The 23,083-nt window shown below is 38.5% G+C and overlaps 1 protein-coding gene across 2 annotated transcripts in view; it reads right to left on the minus strand.

The window, feature by feature from the left end:
* GRAMD2B (GRAM domain containing 2B) overlaps window positions 1-23,083 on the minus strand; it is a 118,412-nt gene extending 95,329 nt beyond the window's left edge. For both annotated transcript variants that reach the window (XM_065918194.1, XM_065918193.1), the window contains exon 1: window positions 22,813-23,083. In XM_065918194.1, coding sequence (XP_065774266.1) covers window positions 22,813-22,940 — 128 coding nt within the window. In that variant the 5' untranslated portion in view covers window positions 22,941-23,083. The remainder of the gene's footprint in view (window positions 1-22,812) is intronic.

Genomic DNA, 23,083 nt, shown 5'->3' on the forward strand with positions numbered 1-23,083 from the left:
TGTGATCCAAGTCTAAGATCATAGTTGTTAAATTCAGATTAAGCTAAACTAATCATGTCCTGGAATGTGCTGATTAGGTAAATAATTAGAAATGAACTTCAATAATTAACATTAATAGGCAAGGATAGATTATAAATACTTAACCAACTTTGTGCATTAAGAGATTTAATTCTGAGACTAATGTTTTTAATGCTAACCATTAAAAAAAAACAAAAAACCTTTTTCAATATATACCAGCCTTGTGTTTCTTTCCTAATTATGAAATACTGTTATTCCATTTTTCCAAAGGAAAACTATTGGGTTGGCCAAAAAGTTATTCAGAAAACCTGAACAAACTTTTTGGCCAACTCAATATCTTCTAACCATGAAACCTGTTGCAAGAGCAACAGGATGATTCTAAATAGCTCACTTTAGGAAGATAGACTTGAGGTTCCTTTATTAATGCAATTTGGAGACTGACAGTTATAACTTCAATGGCTTGATCCCAATAGTATCCCAAATATTCTTTATGCTAGCCTTCAGTTGTTTCATAACTAAGGGTTATTAATCTGATTGGCTCATTCTCGGTAAGAATAAGAACAAATCTGGGGCTTTTCAAATGTAGGAAAAAAATATGGATTTTACTTCATAGTTTCTTGAGGTTAGGAAAAATTTCACAGGTCCTGTCTTAGATGTATGTTTGAGTCTCCTCTGTTGGATGAGAGCAGGAACCATGGTTATTTCATTTACCTGTATGTAGCTTATGTTGAGTCTTCAGAGTAGTTATTTGATAAAAAGAATGTAGAATATTGAATGAAACTATCAAAGACTTGAAACCTCTGGCTACAGGAACTCATTAGCATTCAAAGCAGCCCAGTTCATGCTTGGGCATTTCTGGTTGTTCAGAGTTCCCCTTTATAATGATTGGGTTGTCATCTCTTCCCACTCATTCCTTCCATTTTACCCCTTTATTTACCTTTAAATATCTGAACTCACCCTCATGCCCCACTCTCCCTGCCTGGCTTCTGGGCTTTGCTTCTACAGACTAATACCCTTAGTTCATCCAGAAGTGGTGTTAGATGTTAGTGTCTCTGCATGCTTTCAGATTCCTCTCTGAGCATGGCCCAGATTATCATCTATAAGTAGGCAGGATGGTCAGAGAAGGCCTGACCTGCCTGGGATGGTTACCTTCTGCATTCTAGAGTCTATTGGTGCTTTTTAATATCAAATTAACTTTCTAATTTTTTTGAGAAATCAATTTTTTCAGCTTTTCAGAGAGAACTTCTAATTTAGTCTTGACAGAGCCTAACTAAAAGAAAGGCAAATTAAGTGGGAGATAATTATTATCTTGGAGGCAGGTTTAATCTGCTAATGGTTCATCTGTTGTGTCTTGTTTCCAAGAGGACTTATCTGGATTCAAGATAATTTGAATCTTTGTGAAGATTACATCTAGGGAGTTAGATAGAGCATTTCTCCCTGGTTGATCTCTGTCAGGAATGTTTCTTTCGTGGCATCCAAGCCAATCATTAGGACTGCCAAGTCAGATTCTGGGAAACTAAGGTCTCCCCACGTGCATGCCTGACAGTTATGTTAGAATTCGAAGGGCAGTTCCTGAAAAAGAATTTATTATATTTTTTCCCAATAGGTCTAAAGGCACAATTTAACAAAAAGAATTTATTGATTTTTCATGAACTTTAGTATTGTCTAAAGATAATTTTTAAATCAAACTATTAATTGAGGGCAGGAGAAGAAGGGGGCAACAGAGGATGAGATGGTTGATGGCATCACCGACTCAATGAACATGAGTTTGAGCAAACTCTGGGACATAGTGAAGGACAGGGAAGTTTGGTGCGCTGCAGTCCATGGGGTTGCAAAGCATCTGATACGACTTAACAACTAAACAGTAACAAGGACATTAATGTAGAAGATGCAGGTACATGTAGGTATTTTTACTAGAAATAATCTATGAGTGAGGTAATACATTCACATTTGGGTAGAGTAATAAAATTGTAAAAGAAAACAAAATTCTTTGCAGCTATTTGAATCCTCTGAAATTACAGTCAGTTTATAATTGTTTGGGGAGGTGAGATGATGGAAAACAGGAGAAGCAAGAGGAGGAAGCTAATCGGTGAAGGTAGGGAGTGGAAAGGAGGAGAGGGGTGGGGTGTGAAATGTGACAGTGAAGGTAGAATGTCTAAGTATTTCCAAGTGGCCAGAGAGTCCTTCCCTGTTTTCTTGCATGTACTTTGAGTTCTGCATTATGATATATTTAGTAACTCAATGGTCAAAGTTAAACAATTCTTATGTAATAGAAATTCATTGCCCTGGGAAAAAAGACTTCCTTTCACTTCCCTTCACTTCCTTTTTTAGATGTATTCTAGTTGATTTATGGTGTTAGTTGGTTCCAAAAAGAGCGGGAACAGCGAACAGATTCTTCTACACTTCCATGAGATAGAAGATTACTCTTATTCAGTATTTGCAAGAAAGAAAAGGACTAAATTGGAGCCCTCCTACATAGGGCTTATTCCTCAAGGTTACATCTTTGATCATCACGTCTGGGCTAATAAGAACAGCTGGGCTGATAAGTATTTAGAGGGTGTGTTGTGAACTCTGCTCTTTTTGATAACCTTTTCAGCATCTGTTCATCTGCGAGGATTCTTTCTGGAATGCCAGGGCATTCCATTTTTACATTTTGGTAAGAATCAAAGAATGTTTGTAATTCAGACATCCTCCTTTCCATTGCAATATGCTGATGCCCAGAAAGGAATAGGGGTTTACTTTCACTTGGAAGGCTGGAGAGTGGAAGGCCAGAGAGTGGAAGGCCATCATGGTGGTAATAGAGAGGACTTTTAAGCTAGAAACTCCTGGGACTACTTCAAAGTGATCAGGCCTAAGTGGTCCTAAGACTAGTGAATCAATCTTCTTGACAAGGTAGTGGGGTCAGTAGACTTCTGACTTGAAAACCAAACCTTACAGTTTCCCCCTGGCCCGGAAACCCTGCTGAGTCTATTTCAAAATCTCTTAGTCCTCTTCCTCTTTCCCTCAAGAATCTATTTTCATTGGATGCTGGTTTTGAGATCTTCATTTTCCACTTCTGTGTAGAGAAGAGGTAACATAGTATGTCTGAGACTTCTAAGAAAGACCTATTTGCAAGGTTGACTCTTAGTTGGCATTTGGGCATTTGGGGTATTTCCATTGTTCTTCAACTCACTGAGCCTAGAATATGCAGATAATATAATTTATGCCTATCATCTGCTTTTTTTGGAGGGTGGGGTGCTGCATCACACAGCTTGTGGAATCCTAGTTCCCCAACCAGGGATTGAATCAAAGCCCTCAGCTGTGAAAGTGTCGAGTCCTAACCAATGGACCACCATAGAATGCCCTGATCATCTGCTTTATTTTCTGAGAGTTTGTATTTGGAGTAAGGACTAGGCAGAGGGTGCCTAAGTGACTAGCTGCCAATAAAAGCCCTGGGTCCTGAGTCTCTAATGGGCTTCTCTGGGCAGAAATATCATAAGCATGTTGCTACATTTTTGTTGGTGGGGGAGGAATGCATTCCCTGTAACCCTCCATGGGAGGGAGAGAGCATTAGGAATCCTGTACATAGACTCCTGACTCCACAAGTATCTTTTCCCCTTATGACCCAACTTACTGTGTCACTATAATAAATCCTAGCCACGTGTACAACCATATGCTGAGTTTTGTGAGTCTTTCTGGGGTTTCCCTGGTGGCTCAGATGGTAAAGAATCTCCCTGCAATATGAATCTCTGAGTGTGGGCTATTCTGGGGGACCTTTGACACAACCCCTTCCTTATAGTACTCTAGTATTCCTATCCTAATGCTACACAATTCTGGTGAAAGGGTAAAAGGGAAGGATTTTTAAAAAGTTAAGTGGCAAATAAAGAAAATATTGATCTAGAAGTTCTGGTTCAGTAAAAACACGTCATTCCTTTTAAAAGTTAGGAAGTCAATTTATCAAGCTATCCAGGTGGTTCAGTGTTAAAGAATCCGCCTACCAATGCAGGAGATGCAGGTTTGATCCCTGGGTTGGGAAGATTCCTTGGAGTAGGAAATGGCAACCCACTCCAGTTTTCTTGCTTGGGAAATCCCGTGGGCAGAGGAGCCTGGCAGGCTACAGTCCATGGGGTCACGAAGAGTCAGATATGAGTATGTATGCATAAGCCAATTCATCAGTCATGGAAAACTAATTTACATACTTCATACTTACAGAATATGAAGTTTCAAAAAAAAATGATTTCTTATAATCTTTCACTAGCATTTAAAAAAATAACAGCTTAATTGAGATGTATGTCATATGCCATAAAGTTCACTCTTTTAAAGGCTATATAATTCAGGGGTCTTAGTATCACTAAATGGAGTTGTGCAGCTGTCAACCACTAATTCCTGAACAATTTTATCACTACAAAATGAAACCCTGTCGCCATTAGTAGTCAATCCCCATTGTCCCTTTTCCCTAGCCCTTTCCCCTAACCACTAATCTACTTTCTATCTCCATAGATTTGCCTCTTCTGGACATTTCATATAAATAGAATGATGAAGTCTTTTGTCACTAGCTTCTTTCATCCATGTTGTGACATGTAACAGTACTTCATTCCTTTTTTACACCAAATAATATTCCATCCTATGGATATACCACATTATATTGATTAATAGATAGACATTTGTGTTATTTCCACTTTTTAGCTATTATGAATATTCATGTGCAAGTTTTGGCCTAAACATGTGTTTTTAATTATCTTGGGTATATTCTTGGGAGTGGAATTGCTGGGTCACACAACTAATTTAAGTTTAGATTTTAGAGGAACTGCCAAACTTTTTTCCAAAGTGGTTGTACCATTTTACACTCCCAACAATGTATGAAGGTTCCAGTTTCTCAAACATGCTCACTAACACTTTTTTTTTTCTTTTCTGAGTATAGTCATTCTACTAGATGGGAAGTGGTATCTCGTTGTGGCTTTAATTTGTATTTTCCTAGTGAATGATAATGTTGATCATCATATTACTTCTTATTCGCCATTTATACATCTTCTTTGAAGAAAAGCTATTCAAATCTTTTACCCATTTAAAAATGAACTGTCTTTTCATTATTGAGTTGTAAGAAATTCTTTATATATTCCAGATGCTATACTTTTATCAGATACACGGTTTATGAATATTTTCTTTCATTCTGTGGGTTTTCATTTTTTTTGATGGTCTTTGGTATTTATCGTTGATGAGGTCCAATTTATTATTTCTTTTGTAACTTAGGCTTTTGGCGTCACATTTACTTCTCCAGTTTTGGTGGGGATTTAAATCACCCCACTTACTTTACAATGTCCACACCCATTAGCCAGTACTGTTACTCCATGATGGAAGGAGATTAAAAGTGGAAGGGGTTGGAGTATAGTGAGAGAGAAAGAGCATGCATCTAAAATCTAAAGATTGAGTCCAACTCATCTGTCATGGAATTTAAGTACTTAATTTTCCAAACTTCAGTTTTCTATTTGCAAAATTGAGTAGTTACTATTTCATAAGGCTATTGTGAAATCTGAATTAGCTAAATTGCAAAAAGAGTTTACGGTGGTACCTGGCACATAGGAGGTATCTAATATACACTACTGCTGCTGCTGCTAAGTCGCCTCAGTCGTGTCTCACTCTGCGACCCCATAGACGGCAGCCCACCAGGCTCCTCCGTCCCTGGGATTCTCCAGGCAAGAACACTGGAGTGGGTTGCCATTTCCTTCGCCAATGTATGAAAGTGAAAAGTGAAAGTGAAGTTGCTCAGTCGTGTCTGACTCTTAGCGACCCATGGACTGCAGCCCACCAGGCTCCTCCGTCCATGGGATTTTCCAGGCAAGAGTACTGGAGTGTGGTGCCATTGCCTTCTCCCTAATATACACTAGGCTATTGTCATTTTTATTAAGAGAGGTGGAACTGAGCCTGGACCTAGTCAAGAATTACTCAATAGAAGTAGAGCTGTCACTCTGTTTCTAACTGTGCATTTTGGATAGGCTGCTAAAATTATATAGAACTGCAGATTTGCTTTTTATTATATAATAATAAGCACTATGGAAAAATCTGATAGGCATATAGTAGGATAATTTTTATTTCTTTTGAATTCAGGGATAAACAAAGCTATTTTTCTTTGGGATCCAATGAAGAGACCTAGACCAAAAAAACTGTGGTGTCAGCATGACCACGTGTTTCTTATTATTTATAATTAATTAAGGGCCATTTAAATAACTATAAAATGAACAAAACTCCCTGTCACTTAGGTAAAGGACTTTAAGAATGGTCACTCAATATTTCCATTAAATATTTACCATGGTTTACAACATTACTTTAGAACTAACCCAGTCATTTAGTATTCACATAAACAGAGTGATTTAGGACATAAACAGAGTGATTTAGGGCATAAAAACATACTCTGTTTTATTATGATAAACCCAGATATTGGGGAAAGTTCAAAGTAAAATCATCTTGATAGGCTTCTCCTCTGTGGCAGGTAGACTGAAAAATGAGGTGGCTTCCAGTAGAAATATCTTATTGATATTTAAGAGAAAGAAGTTTTTTAATATCTTCTGTTTAACCAACTCAACCTAAAATTCTGCTTCTTTATTCATCATCAAAAGTTCAACTCTTGCTCAGTAACTGGCATAATTATACTTCTTAATTTGGAAAATTTAGCAAAGATTAAAAACCGTTTTGAAAAAAATCTATAATAATCCTATGCTGTGAAACATTTAAGCTATGCCACATGATTTTCTATTTCACTTGTTCTTAAGTTGCAATTAAGAAATATTTAGTGATTACTTCTGTCCTTAATAAGGCCAGAAGACTAGCTAATAAACTTAAGGGGATACAAAGATGAATAACACAGTCTTTCTGACTAAAAAGTTGGCAATTCAGTAGGTGACCTAGAGGCAACATGCTATCATTAATGGGAAAACAACAGTAGGATAAAATGAAAAATTTCATAAAGTTGATAAAGCAATTTTTGAGGTAATAGCCAAAGTTAGAAATCAGCCACAGGTGTGTTAAATAACATTTATTGCCTGGGAAATTCCATGGGCAGCTGAGCCTGATGGTCTACAGTCCATGGGGTCACAAAGAGTTGGACATGACTGAGCATACAAGTTCACATGTAGCACTTCTATATGGTAGGCAGATTTCTAAGTACTTAAATCTAGTTACTCATTTTATCCTTACAGCAACTCTTTGAGGTAGGAGCTATCACCCCTCCCAGACTTTAATAGGTAAGGTAAATGAAGTACAGACATGACAAGCTACTTAAATGAGGTGGTGTCCCAGGCAATCTGGCTGAAGAACTGGTCTTCTTAACTACTCTCCTATGCTACTTCTTAACTCAAAGAGGAACTATTATTAGTAGAGTAGCTTTTGGATTTCTGGAACCTCTACTTCTTCAAAACTCCCCGATGTGGGATATAATAATGCATATAAATAAAAAATCTGATAACTCCTTTCTCTCTTTTAAAGAAGTTACCATCTTTATGTTTTACTCTAAAATTAATTCTACATTAAGTATATGTCACATACTCTAGTATATATGGATTACATAATGTGGTCATCTTGTATGACAGTATGAATGGTCTCCTTCAAAGTATGTCTATGTAGGGAATAAGGTTTATTTCCATATTTTCCAATTTTGGAAATATCCTTTCATACCATCATAATAACTTCCTGCATAGATTTGTTAAACTGTTAGATTATTTCCCATTTTACTTTTACGAAATATTGATGATAATGTCTATTAGTCTTGATTGAAAAATGCAGCAACTAGAGTAGACTCAGTTTTGTAGGGTATAAAGCCTAAACAATATGGAGGACTTCTTTCAGAAGAAGCACTACAAAATTAGGTGCAAAGAATGAATACTGAATTAGAAGTGCTTCACTCTGATAGGCCCTAAAAGTTTCAGCTTTATTAGCCTGATTTTTAAACCATCACTTCAGATAGTAACTAAAATAAAATTTGAAAAAAATTCCACAAAATACACAAAAAGAATGCTTCACATTTTTTTCCCTCAGAAGGATCTTGTAATTTTAAACTTTATATGTATCACCTCATTTGATTTTTTTTTTTCCTCCTTTTAATTTCTCAGTCGTCTGGAAAAACTATTCACAACAGATCTCTCCATTTTGTGAGATGAGGAAAAAGAAAGGGTCAGTGATTTGCTCCAGGTCACAGAAGCCTGTTAGGGGTCTTTCCACTATTCTTTTCAGCAGATGAATTTGAAGAAAGAATATTTTGTATCAGAAACGAAGAAGCCTCTTTTCTTAGGATCTTTAGTATTACTTTACTGGAGAAGAAGCTAAGCTTGGACAAATTTATAATAAAGTGAAAGCCCAAAGTGTGGAATTCCTGAGTAGAGAACATTGTTTCACCTTGTAACTGGTAGCACTGTTAGGAAAACCTTTCATTTTGATGTGACACAGACCTTTTGAACCTGTCTTTTTTTTTTCCCCCCCTAGAGATAATCACATCCCTCCTTGCCCCCTGCCTCCCCACAAAGTAGTGTAATTTTGAGGAAACTACTTGGCCCGACATCATTTGTTGTTGTAGTTTTTTTTAAACCCTTATTTTCGTATTTTTCTAAAAGCATCATAACATGGACTTCAGTCACAATGAAGAAATGAAATACTTTGACAGCTGCTTGACTCTTCAAGTTTGAATCTTAAAGTTCTCAAATGTTTCCATGGTTCAAATAAATAAAAAAGGATTTTTTTTTTTTTTTTAAGCTTCCTCTACTTTGTCCCCATGTTTTTAGCTCTCATTGAGTCGTTTTATTGTTTAGTTGACTTTGGGAATATCTCCTGGAGAAGAAAATGGCAACTCCCTCCAGTATTCCTGCTTGAGAAATCCCATGGACAGAGGAGCCGGGCGGCCTACAGGCCATGAGGTCACAAACAGTCAGATGCGACCGAGCAACAAACATCCACAGGCTGTGCATCATTAGCCCCTACCCTGTTACCAGGCAACGGTGATGAAAGTCAAAGTGAGAGGGATCTAAGCGGGTCTCCTGCACTGCAGGCAGAGTCTTGAACGTTGAACCAGCAGGACCGTTAGTGGTCCTACTCAGTCATTGGTCAGCGCCGCAGCTGGACCCGCCCACAAGCAACCGTCAAAGAGCCGCCAGTTAGCGAGTGCGTTGAGTCCATGGTAGGCCTGCGCAAAGTGGTGGTCTTCGTACAGAGGGCAAGGTAAGAGGCCATTCCTGGCCTTCTACCCCAGACCCTCCAGTTCACAGGCTCTGGGCCAGCAGGTGAGAGGTGGGTGGGGAGTTGGGGGCGGCGGGCCCAGGGAACAGGCTGGGGATTGTGTTTTGCGCCCTCAGCCGGAGAAGGCAATGGCACCCCACTCCAGTACTCTTGCCTGGAAAATCCCAGGGACGGGGGAGCCTGGTGGGCTGCCGTCTATGGGGTCGCACAGAGTCGGACACGACTGAAGTGACTTAGCAGCAGCAGCAGCAGCAGAGCCCTCAGCAAGGTCGTTTGGGCCACGGTGGAGCCTCTCCCGGATCCCTTCCTCTGGGACCTAATGGCAGAAGCTGTTTGCTTAGGATGCAGTCTTCGGGACCTGGCTCCCATCGTTTGGGTGGCCTGAGGAACCTGAGGGTCAGTTGGCTCCTGGGTGCCTGGCTCCCTCAGGGATGACAGCTGGACAGGGTCTGGGAACCTGGCCCTGAGAGAGCTGCCAATTGATATCTGCCTCCTTAGCCAGGACTGGGACCTTGGAGGGTGAAAACTATGCCTTGGGATCTTGCCCTTTCTTGTCAGAACAGAGAAAAACATTCCTTTGGTAGAGATATACGGGAACATCCTTACCTGACCATGACCTGAACTCAAGAACAAAGTGATGTGTTGCCAAAGTGATGTGATGCCAAGAAGTTTGCAAAACTTTCCTAGAAAAGGGCTTCGCTGAAAGCTTTCAGAGAGCTTGGGGGATTTTAAGGCATGAGCGACCTGTCTCTTTGCATGGTCCTGCAGTAAACCTTTCTCTATTCCAAACTCTGACATTTTGGTATTGTTTGGCCTCTGTGTATTGGGCACATGGACTTTTGGTATTATTTATTGTTGTTTAAGCCATCGTATCTGACTATTTTTGGGACCCTGTGGACTGGTAGCCTGCCAGGCTCCTCTGTCCATAGGATTTCCCAGGCAAGAATACTGGAGTGGGGTGCCATTTCCTTCTGTAGGGGGTCTTCCCGACCCAGAAATTGAACTCTGGTCTCCTCATTGCAGGTGGATCCTTTACCCTTGAGTTATCTGGGAAGTCCCATGGGGATAATAAAACAAATGCGGCGGTAGGATGGGGGGACCCTTAAGATTTGATACAGTGTCTGGATTATGACTTCCTATTGTATTTCTATAGTAACACTTCACCAACCTTGTCACTATAACAGCAGTTCTTGAGTGACCTATTTGCCACCATGTACTGTGAATGCCTAATCCTCAAAACAGTCCTAAGAGGCGCTACTTGCCCCATCTTACAGATGAGAAAACTGAGGTTTGGAAAAATTAGGTAACTAGACTAAGGTAATGCAGTACGTGCTGGAATTGTGATTCAAATATAGGTCTGAGTAACTCCAAGGCTCCTGCCCTTCCCTCATATATTACTGTTCAGATTAGAAATATGTAGTAGTTTTGGTGTCATCTACAAACTGCTGTGCTGCCCCGCCTCCATTATGGTCTCATGTGGTCCCCCACTTTCTTGGGTTTCTCCCCGTTAATGGTCCCCATGCCCACTGAATACACTGGGCCAACCTGTGTAAGCAACAGGATATTGCAAAAATGCAAAACACTTGTTGGTTTAGTATTGCTTGAGGGAACTACTATCCCAGGCAGAGAGAAAACAGGCACAGAGGTATGAAGCTATGAAAGTGTGAGGCATCTCTGAGGGATTATTTATTAAACTAAAAGCCAATGTTTATTAAATTATTTATATTTATTAATTTAGTTTTAGAGTAATTAAGCTTATTAAGCTTAAATTAATTCAGTGTAGAATTAAGTTAAAATTAAGCTTATATTTATGGAAACAGGAATTTCAGCCTGTGTTGCTGCTTGTAGCCTTTCAGTTGTGACTTTTCTCCTCTCTCTTCCCAATGGCAAGGGTAAAGCAGTTGGGACCATAGTGAAGCAAATAGCAGTTGAGATCTAATAATGAATCAGAAGAAGAGTGAAATTAGTGGGAGGGTGAAAAGATTCTAGACTTGGAGTCAGAAGATCTGAGAGGTCATCTGACTTTGCCATTAGCTGCTCTCCCTGCACTGAGCATATTACCAGCTTGTCTGCTGCTCCTCAGCCTTCCTGGGGCGTGGTCAGCAGCACCCCAGCAAGGGTCAGCTATTCTGGTCAACTCAGGGGTGCTCCTTATGTATCCATCATCCACCCCCTTTCATTCATCCAACATTTATCATTGTTTAGCTTAGGCCAGGAACTGTGCCGAGTGATTGGTTAGGAATAAAAGGCAGAGTGTAAGGAAGAGAGATATTGACAACAAGTAAGATTGAGTGTGTGATAAAAATGCAGTAATGGAAATAAACAAAAGGTACAATGTAAGTCCAGAGAAAGGAGGATAAGGTCAGGGTAGACTTTCTGACGGCAGTGGTACCTGGTCCAGCTTTGAAAGACAGCTCAGACTTTACTCTGCCTGTGTGTTGTAGGCAGTGTGTGTGTGTTAGTCAGTTGTGTCTAACTCTTGTAGGCAGAGAAGAAGGTTCAAAGGCCCCGAACTAGCGTGTGTGGCTGGAGTGTAATCTCTCTGGGGTACAAACAGGGCAAGAGATGTGACAGAGAAGCCGACCAGGTCACAGAGTGTCCTTCTCACAGTCCAAAGGACAATGCTCAGCGATAAATCAACACACTTGTATGATCTGACTATTCCTGCTTCCAAGTTTCTTTTTCCTTTTGCAGGAGCATGGTTGGAGTGAGAAAGGCTTCCCAGGTGGTGCAGTGGTGAAGAACCCATCTGCCAAAGCAGGAGATTCAATAGATGTGGGTTTGAGCTCTGAGTTGGGAAGATCCTTTGGAGTAGGTAATGGCAACCTGCTCCTTTATTTTTGCCTGGAAAATTCTGTGGACAGAGGAGCCTGACAGGCTACATAGGGTTGCACAGAGTCCGACATGACTGAACACATACGCTTGGAGTGAGGCTTGTTCATGGCACCCTGTTCTGCCCCTTTGGGTTTATTGGAGGGAATAAAGTAGAAGTTTCTTTTTCTCCAAGATCATCCTGGCAGCTGTGAGACTTCCACATTAGGAAAAGTTTATTTTGTCCCACTAAACATTTGAAATGTGTAGTTTATTTCTAGATCTAAGTATTGCAACATTGGGATTAACAGGAAATATGCTGTGGGAAATTATATCTTGGAGAGTTCAGTCAATAATTTAATCTTCAAGGTACATGTACCTTCCCTGCCCTTTATGGTTGTCTGAGTGTGTCTGTCTCCAGCAGAAACTGAAGTCCCTTGGAGATAGGAGCTGACTCTTTAAAATTTTTTTTCTTTTTATTTTAATTGGAAGCTAATTATTTTACAATATTGTGGTGGTTTTTGCCATACATTGACATGAATCAGTCATGGGTGTACATGTGTTCCCCATCCTGAACCCCCCTCCCACATCCCTCCCCATCCCATCCCTTCTTTAGCCATTTCTTTACTCCACAGGAGTCTCTCCTTATCTTAGAGTTTCTTCTTTGTGCTAGGTGCTAGGGATACAGAGACAAGGATGTATTCCTAGCCTCTAAGAGCTCTAGGTGACAAGTGAATATTACCATTATTACTTTCCCACTGCCTTATAATAATCACAGCTAGTGTCAGAACATTTGCTGTGTGCCAAGCACTTTCTGTATTATCTCACTTAATACTCTCCACAATCCTATGGTTATCTCCATTTTACAGTTGAGGAAAGTGAGGCACAGAGGAATTACACAGTTTAGAAAGTGATGAAACCAGATGTCCACCAGGCAGTCCTCCCTAGACAGAGCATCCCTAACACAGAGATCTTAGAAAGTATTCCATAACTTTCTAATAAATGAAATTACCCACCATACTTGTTCTTTTGTCATTGCTCAAAAGTACATAGAGCAAATACCATTGTCTTTTAACATAAATTTAACTGAAACTCACAGGATCATAAAATGACTAAATGTAAAAATCAGAATCCCAGAAAAGTCTTCTTAAACTTCACTTTTTCAGAGAATTATGCCTGTCTCTGAAACCAGTGTCCCCTCTGGGGTTGTAAAAATCACCATGAAGAAACTGAATGAAATGACCCTTGAATGTTGGATTTGATTTTTGGAAGTAGTCCAAATAATTGGAGCCAAGCCAGGTGAATAAATTGGTTAATGAAGTTGGATAACTATTTTGGTTTTGTAAGTGGCTGCGTATTTGCTGCATGAACTCATTTCATTGGTTCAGTTTTGCCATATGGTAACAACAGAAAACTTCTCTTCCTTTACTGTTACTTGCTTTCTTCACCTAAGCAACATAGAGAGTAACCATAATCCATCTATCACAGGAAAAAGCCACCAAAGTTTATAAGGTCATATCTGTAAAAAGTTCCCATGAGTATGCCACAGTGCAATTAGAGGAGACTATTATTGTTACTGCTGGCTTATGTAGAAACAGTTATTCATCACTTATGTACTTCTTGGCAGGGCTTTCAATTTCCCTCATCCAGCCCCACATAGATACACACGGAGGAAACTCCTAGAATTTCCACATCAGTTACTCTTGGGTGGTTTTATTTTGTTAAACATGGAGGAGAGAGAAGTAGGAGGGAGGAAGGGAGGGAAAGAGAGAAAGAGGGGGAATGAAAGAGAAGAAGGCATGGAAATGAATCTGACTTTTAAAATTCTGTTACAACAACAAAGAAACCTCTTAATGAAAATGGAACTTTAGGCTAAACTTATCCATAATAGATTTCCACGAGGTTTTAAGATCAAAAGGCTCAGATCTCCTGGAGAACACAGACACAGAAGCAGTTAGAATCAGGAACATATCAAGAGTTTGTGGATTGAAGGCTTATACTGCTTTAGGGTCTTCTTTAAGAGAAATTATGAACAAAAAATTAGGCATGAAAGGGAGTATATATTTAGAAAGAGGAAAGAAGTCAGGTTGTTAGTTTGGAAATAGCTGATAAACTCCATCAGTATCTCCAAATCCAAAAAACTAATGTAACACTCTTATAAATTAACTGCCTGACATATTCTATGCTGTTTTCTTATTTTTAACTGATACTTGTTGATCCTTTCATATGACACAAGTTTTATAATTTTCAATTAGAGATAATACAGTCTTTTCTCTAGAAAAAGTTTGAAAGTGAAAGTCACTCAGTCATGTCCAACTCTTTGCAACCCCGTGGACTGTAGCCTGCCAGGCTCTTCCATCCGTAGGATTTTTTTCAAGCAAGAATTCTGGAGTGGGTTGCCATTTCCTTCTCCAGGGGATCTTCCTGACCCAGGGATTGAACCTGAGACTCCTGCCAGCGGACTCTTTACGATCTGAGCCACTGGGGAAGCCACGAGCTTTATCAATAGGTTAGACATTTTCAGACAGCTTCAAGCCTGTTCTTGATAATATCATGCTGAAATGTACTATGTGACACACACAGACACAATGGCTGCTTTTAGTATTACCTTGGGTTTGTGCCCCATAAACAAAGGATTCTGATAAATTGTGTAATAAGCATAAATAAAGTTTGGTATACTTAGCTGCATTATCAAGTATCAAGTCTTAACAGGAGAGAGAATTTCAGGTTTGACTTGGTGTTAGTGAGAACAGAACCCAGAAGTTACTATTTACACATGTGATGATGGGAAGACCTTGCTGGAGATAACCTTTGGCTCTGTACATTTCCAACTTAATTTCTCTTCCATTACCTACGTGCTTCTGATGCATGGCACTTGAAGGACATGTTTATATGATGGTATCATCTTTGGTCCTGCACCTTTCTTCCCCCCTAATGTTTATTTATTTGGTCATCACAGGTTTTAGTTTCAGCATGCAGGATCTTCACTGTGGCATGTGAACTCTCAGTTGTGGCATGTGGGATCTAGTTCCCTGACAAGAACTCAAACCTGGGCTCCCTGCATTGGGAGCGCAGAGTCTTAGCCACTGGACCACCGGGGTAGTCCCCGGTCCTGCACTTCTGTGTCATCAAGCAAGGTGAATTTGCTTAGTGGAGTATTCCTGGAAGCCAGGAGGACTAGTGATAACTTAGCACATAGAAATGATGGCAAATCACATAAATATTTTCTGATTATCTCTAATTAAATGTATCTCCAAACAACTTCCCCTTAGTCCACAGTGCCAAAAATACCCTTGGCTACCTGACTGGAGGGGACGTGTAACAGAGAGAAAATTGAAATGAAGAGAAGGCAATTATAATTGTAGTTAAAATATTATCTGAAAAGTTTATGAAAATGTACGACTACATGAATATCTTGCTAGGGACATTCCCAGGGCCTTGGAAGGGCCCAAATAAGTGAAGGTGGAAGATTAAGCTTCTTTGGTTTTATAATAAATACTTCCCTTTGACAATACATTCTGATACATAGTTAATATGGGATAATAAGAAAAGGCTTCTAGTTTTGAGGGCAGAAGTAAGGGGGCAAGGGAAGAGCTCTGATGTTATACTAAACCTTTCAGGAGGTGCATCTGGAAAGATGAATAGGAATTTTCGGACTTACTGCATTTACAAAAGCCTGGTAATAGGCTTGAGCATGTGTATTGAGAGAATCCTGGGTGCTTTGTATCATTAGACAGTAGACAAGTGTCTGGCACAGTTTGGGAAGAAGACTGTAGGTCCCTCTTCTGGCAATGTTAGTTCTGGGGAATCCTCTTTCCTTCTTGGAAATTCTAACTCTTCCATCAAAGAGGCCTCTTCCTCTGTATGTCACCTCCTCGTTCTAACTTCCACTACATCATTGTACCTCAAGGCCCAGCAGAGTTCACTGATCCTACCATCTTGACCTCACCTGCTCACCTGACCCCACCTCATCTCACTCCATTCACTGAAATCCTTGCCTCATACTCAGGACACTATTATCTTTTCCCTTAACACAGTCCTGCTTTCTTTGATTGCTAGCCTTCACCCCTGTTCCTAGAGAAGGAAGCCCATTTCCTAAAACTCAACCTCCCTTTAGCTTCTAAGTATCACTCTTAACTCTACAACTCCTGTGAACAGGAGCTGAGGCCATGGGGCTTACCTAGTAAAAATGGATCATGGTATAGTATCTACCATGTTCCTGTTCTTCAGGTACCAAATAGTCTTCTATCCTTTCCCTAATTGCAGAAATGGGACTGGCTAAGAAAAAGCAAGGCTCTTGGGAGGGGAGAGTGGAAAGGAAGGGTCAACATCTCCTTTACCACTCATTGATGACAACTGATGAGCAGAGAAGTAGAAGCAGAGTCGTTGGAGCCACTAAGAGGAGGCGCAGTGAAAGTGACTCAAGGCTGTTTTGAACCTACCAACTTCATCGTCCACTGCAGCCTGGAGTGGTTCCCCAAACCATAGCCCAGCACTGGTTCCATCCTAGTTTCACATTCCAGCTTGGTCCTGCCCCATATTTGCCCTCTTTTGTTGTCATCTTGGCCCTTGTTTATGCCCCCAAAGCCCATGGTGCCCCATTTAAAACATTAGCTTCACTGGGCAACTTTCATCTTTGCCTACAATGGCAATAGACTGACAATCTAAAGAGAAATATTTTGGAGAAACAAATTTTTTAAAAGCAATAGATCTATTGGCTAATTTGAATAGTAAATCTCCAAAAACTAATTTAAAAATACCTGATTTTTATTTGCTGAATGACTAATTTATGGAAGTATTAATTCATCAGAGCCTTTTCCAGTCTATTTATGAAGCTTAAAGCAATTCATGTTTTTCAAGGCCTTCCAGCGTTCTGTATTTTGGGAAATGATGACTTCTCATGTACTTCAAATGAAGTGCTGTGTGCTTTATGAGTGCCAAAGATTTTCAAATGAGGATCATCTTAGTGGAGGCTAGGAAAGCACTCAGTAGTTTCAACAACCTTTTAAAAAACCTCAACAAGAAGGAAATATCTTTAACCTCGGAAAAATTGATAAAATCTGAAATAAAAGCATTCCCTTAAAAAAAAAAGCATTCCCTTTTAAATTAGGAACAAAGTGAGAAATTCTGGATTTACTATTTATACTCAACATTATATGGAATTCCTTGCTTGTATAATTAAATTAAAAAGATTTAGAAGGACTAAAGTTCAGAAAGATAAAATTTTTTAAAAAATTTCAAATAGTATTTTCTTTACAAAAAACACAGCCTACAGATTATTAACATTAATAAGATTTAGCAAGAATGTAGAATATAAGATCAATTTAGAAATTCAATTATATTTCTGTACAACATCAACAAAATAAAATGCAATTAACTTTTCCAAAAACAGCAAAGGTGTAAAGCACCTAGGAATAAGTCTAACAAATGATGTGCAAGATTTCTGTGTAGAATTCTCTAAAACTTTATCAAAGGATATTAAAGATGTAAATAAATGGAGGCCACATCATGTATTTGAGTAGGTATATTGAACACCATAAAATGTCACATTTTCTCAAATTGAGCAATAGATTTTCTGCAATTTCAACTTTTAAAATAAATCTTTACTTGACAAGCCACATTCTAAAATTTAAATGGAAGAGCAAAGGGTCAAAAGTAGCAAATCACTTCTGAAGTAGGTAAGAATTCTTGTCTTATCAGATAAAAAGCTTTCCTTATAAGTGACTAATAAAGACAGCAATGTGTGATAGAGCTGCATTGCAGATTAATGGGGAAGGAAAGTCTATTCGATGAATAAGGTGGGAGAATTCATTATCCATATAAATGATTAGACGATTCCCTAATTCACACTGGAAATAAAAATAATTCCAAATACATGTGCTGTACTGTGCTTAGTCGCTTAGTCATGTCCGACTCTTTGAGACCCCATGGACTGTAGCCTGTCAGTCTCCTCTGTCCATAGAATTCTCTAGGCAAGAATACTGGAGTAGGTTGCCGTGCTCTGCTCCTGGGGATCTTCCTAACCCAGGGATCGAACCCAGGTCTCCTGCCTTGCAGATGGATTCTTTATGATTTAAGCCACCAGGGAAGAATTCATTATCCCTAGAAATGATTAGATGATGCCTTAATTCACACCAGAAACAAAAATAAATTCCCAATACATAAAGGATCCTAGTTTGAAAAGAAGACATTTTTAGAAGAAAATACACAAGCCCATTCTTATAACCTCAGAGTGGAAGGAGTTCTTAAGTTACAGAAAGTGCAAATTATTAAGAAAATAAGATACCACCTCACACCGGTCAGAACAACTATTATCAAAAAGACAACAAATAACTAGCATTGGTGAGGCTATGGAAAAAAGGGAAACTTCATGCACTGTTGGTGGGAATGTAAATTGGTACAGCCACTATGAAAAACTGTATGGAGGTACTTCAGAAACTTAAAAATAGAACTACCATACAATTCACTATTTTTACTTCTGGGTATTTATACAAAGAAAACAAAAACATTAATTCAAATAGGTGTATGCACTTCAGTGTTCAAAGCAGCATTATTTATAAAAGTCAAGATATGGAAGCAACCTAAGTGTCCATCAACAGAAGAATGGATAAATGTTTGATATATATATATAACAGAATATTTCTCATATACTATAAAAAGATTGAAATTTTGTCTTCAACAATGTGAGTGGACCTGCAGGACATTATGTTTAGTGAAATAAGTCAAATAAGTCAGAGAAAGACAAATGTATGATTTCACTTATATGTGAAATCTAAGAAATAAAACAAATGAAAAAATATAACAAAACAGTAATGGGCTCATAAATACAGAGAACCAAACTAGTGATTACCAGAGAGGAGAATGGTAGGGTCAGGGACAAAATAGGTCAAGGTAATTAAAAGGTACAAGCTACTAGGTATAAAATAAGTAAGTTACAAGGATGTAATGTTTAGCACAGGGAATATAGTCAACATTTTATAATAACTTTGTATGGAGTGCAGTCTATAAAGGTATTGAATTACCATGTTGTACACCTGAAATGTTGTAGGTCAACTATACTTCAATAAAAAATATAATAAGCAGACTAATAAGTTAAAAATAAGAGCTCAGACATAATAGACAACATGAACAGACAAGTCATATGCTGAAATAAAACATTTACAACACACATAGCTCACAAAAGATCAGTATTGGGAGTATTTCAAAACCTATCTAAAAATAAGGAAAAATAGTAATCTCTCCATTTCTGCTTCCGCAAAGGGTCATAAATTCATAAGCAGTGATTTAAAAGAGGAGGAAATGAAAATGACCAACAAACATACTGAAAAGATGCTTCTCTTGTCTTAATAAGAGACATGCATATTAAAACCATTTATTTTGAAATGTCATTTCACACCCTCCAGATTAGAAAACAATGAAAATTTAGATAATGGCAATGTTGATGAAGCAGAATAACTGCTGGTGGTAGCATCAATGACACAGAACTTTGAAATGGAATTTGACATAATGAGTAAAGTTAATCATGGCCATTATATGGCCCCACTGTTCCTCTCCTAGGTAGGTACCTTGGAGACTCTTGCACAAGCTCATCGGACACCTGGGCAAGATGGAGTGTTGCTTGAATGAGCAGCTAACAGGAAATACCCAGAGAGGGCCAAAAGGGAGCATCACGTTATGATACTCCCCTAAACCTTCTAGTGGTTTCCCATCTCAGTTAGAATAGAATTTTAAACTCCTCATCCTCTGCTTGTCTCTCCGATTTCATCAGGTGCCCATTGTGGTTCCTCAGGACACATGTCTTCTCCACTTCAGAGCAACATGCTCCTTCCCAGTCATTTTGCGCTTGGCTCTTTTTCATCCTTAAAGTCAGCCTAAATATCACTTGGAGAGTCCTTGACTTGCCACTTCATCTAAAGAAGTTTTTCCCATCTTAATCTCCATCTCTGCCCTGAAATTATTTCCTATAATAACATATATTAATATTTAAATTATGCATGTATATATACATTAATAGTATATATATATATTTTGCCTATGTTCAATGCTAAATTCATAACTTTCATAAGGACAGGGACTAGGTCTATCTTGCTTTTTTTTTTTTTCTGTCTTGCTTTTGATTGTACTTGCTGTGTCTTCCACACAGCCTGACATATAATACTTAGTCAATAAATCTTTGTTGGACTAAATGACTGAATGTAAAAACTGCATAGATTGTGTGTGTCTGTTTGAGTAGTTTGTTGATCTGAGGGTACATTTGATTAGCTTTAGTTCATGGGAAAGATAATGGGATAATACAACAGCCACATAAATTCCCAACATTTATTTAGAAGGTAAAGAGAAGGGTTTATCTTTTTTGATTCTTTTTTAAAATGAAGTATAGTTAATCTTCAAGGTTGTGTCAGTTTCGGGTGTACAGAGAGTGATTCAGTTATATGTGTATGTATATTTTTTTCAGATTCTTTTTCCTTACAGGTTTCCTTTCAGATTCTTTTTCTCTTTCCTTACAAGACTTTGAATATAGTTCCCTGTGCTCTACAGTAGGTCTTTGTGGGTTTCTATGTGATTTTTGACCTCAAATAATTAACCAACACATGACTGAGTGCTTCAAAAAATTATTTTAAATGATTTTATACACAATATGTAAAGTAGATCTTTCAACTAGACTAAAACTCCTCTAGTGCCAAAATATTTGGAGGTATGAATAATGTTTTAAGATAGATTCCAATACACATAAAAAAACCTTACATATACTAATATATAGATTTGATGTTGAATATTCAAAGATGCAGGTAAAATAGGCCTGGGCTCTTTTTAAAAAGTCTTAAATATGGATTGATGTAGGTTTTAATTTTATTAGTATTCCACTTATCTATATTTATTTAAATCATGTGTATTATATGTACTTAAATTATATTTTGCATATTTTATGCATTTTAATAGTTTTATACATTTAATTTAATTTTTCCTGGTTAGATCTTGAGCTACAAGAAGAGTTTGCACTACAGTCAATGTAAGAGAAAGATTAGGTAGACAGAGTAATTAAAGAAACAAATTTCAGGAAAATATGGAAATAATCCAAGAGTTTTACATTTTCAATCAGAATTGTACTCTTACTCAAATAACTATAATGCAAGTAAGGTAGCTTTATTTTATTGATGAGTGGAAAAATTAAACTCACTTTAAATAGATGTATTGAGAAATATTTTACGTAAATTCAGGCTCTTGATCTCAAAAACTTAAAAAAAGTGATTGAATTTGTCTTCCTAAACTGACAGTCTAATATATGAATGCTATTAGTGGGATTTCTTTATTTTCTATTTAATTTTTAGAAGCTATAATTTTGAGTACTTTTTTTGTGTAAATGATTTAAAATGGTTAAAAAATAAATCAGACGACTGACTTTCTGGATATGGTGCTATGCAAAAGTGAAGTTCAGATATGGAGGTTCCTCTTCTACTTTGACTTGATTACTTTACATGGAAGTTACATTAACGTTTATGCCAGATGGAAAGTAAATTTTAGGTGGTTAGCATGCTGTAATGTATATAGAAGTAGAAATAATAAGCATGAAACATGTAATATTATAGACCAACGTCACCTCCATTAAAAACATTTACACCGAAGTTGGATGAGTTATAATCTATAAAAATTTTATTGCGTTGTATATCTGAAACTCATATAGCTTTGTAAGTCAGCTAAACCTCAATTTTATAAAAGTTGGATGAGAAACTTTTTCTTGTAATGGATTTCCACCTGCACTTGGTTTCCCCATTTTATAAGTTGCTAGAAAATTATTATGAATCAAATGAATAAAGAGTAGAAAAATGAATTTTCATTAAAAATATAAATTATCAGAGTGATGTTCATGTAGGTATTAATAATTATAGCTAAAAAAGATATGTTCTGAATCTAGTCAAAGCTGCTATAAATCATTTTACAGTAAGTAGCAGGACCAGACTACAGCCAGTATTATTTTAGCATTTAATTTAGAAAACTCCAAAGAAGGAAACTGTTTTGATATTTTAATAATTACTGTTTTGATACTTGGGTTTCCTGGTGGCTCAGACAGTAAAGAATCTGCCTACTATGCGGGAGACCTGGGTTTGATCCCTGGGTTGGGAAGATCCCCTGGAGAAGGGTATAGCAACCTACTCCAGTACTCTTGCCTGGAGAATCCCCATGGACAGAGGAGCCTGGCAGGTTACAGTCCATGGGGTCACACAGAGTTGGAAACGACTGAATGATTAAGCACACAGCATATTCTGATACTTATAACATAATTTTGACAGCCAAAGGAGGTTTTTGGTTTAACTATTTGATTCAATGGATATGAACTTGGGCAACCTCTGGGAGATGGTGAGGGACAGGGAAGGCTGGAGTGCTACAGTCTATGGGGTCTCAAAGAGTTGGACATGACTTGGCAATCAAACAACAGCAACCACACCACCACCAACAGCAATTTGGTTTCACTTACTGTGAACCTGAGAGTGGGTCAGGAACCGAGTGACTGCGTAGCTGGCCAGCTTGCCAGTACGTATTAAATAGTACTACAATTATTATTAAACAACAATTATTGTCCCTGCATGGTGTTAAATTCTATTTGCTCAGCAAATCACATCTTTGCTATGTACTCCCTTAAAATCCACCAGCCCGGGGGCCTGGGCTGTGCCCTCTCTTTCTCCTTGGCAGAATCCTCCCTTTGGGGATGAGGCAGGAGCTCTCCAAGCAACATCTGTCCGGTGGCTGAGGCCATGGGGTTGGGGCGGGCAGAGAGGACGCACCCACCTGAGAAACACTGCGCCGGGGCTGTCAGGAACGCTGCTCTGGGCCTCTGCACCCGACTTGCCTGGGCTGCCTGGAGTCTCAGACCGGAACATCGTATCATTGCCTGATGAGAGCCTTTTCTTCATCATTGTCCACTTGTCAGCCGCCAACTCAAGAAGTAAACTCAAGGGCTCATTTTTCAAGCTCCCCAATAATGTGAAAATCTCTGAGTTTCAGCCTTGTTCGGTTTCTGCATTGCAGGAAGCTCTTTCTTCACATGACTCCTAATCTA

Source organism: Muntiacus reevesi, chromosome 1, assembly GCF_963930625.1.
Source record: "Muntiacus reevesi chromosome 1, mMunRee1.1, whole genome shotgun sequence".
NCBI classification, from domain to species: Eukaryota; Metazoa; Chordata; class Mammalia; order Artiodactyla; family Cervidae; genus Muntiacus; species Muntiacus reevesi.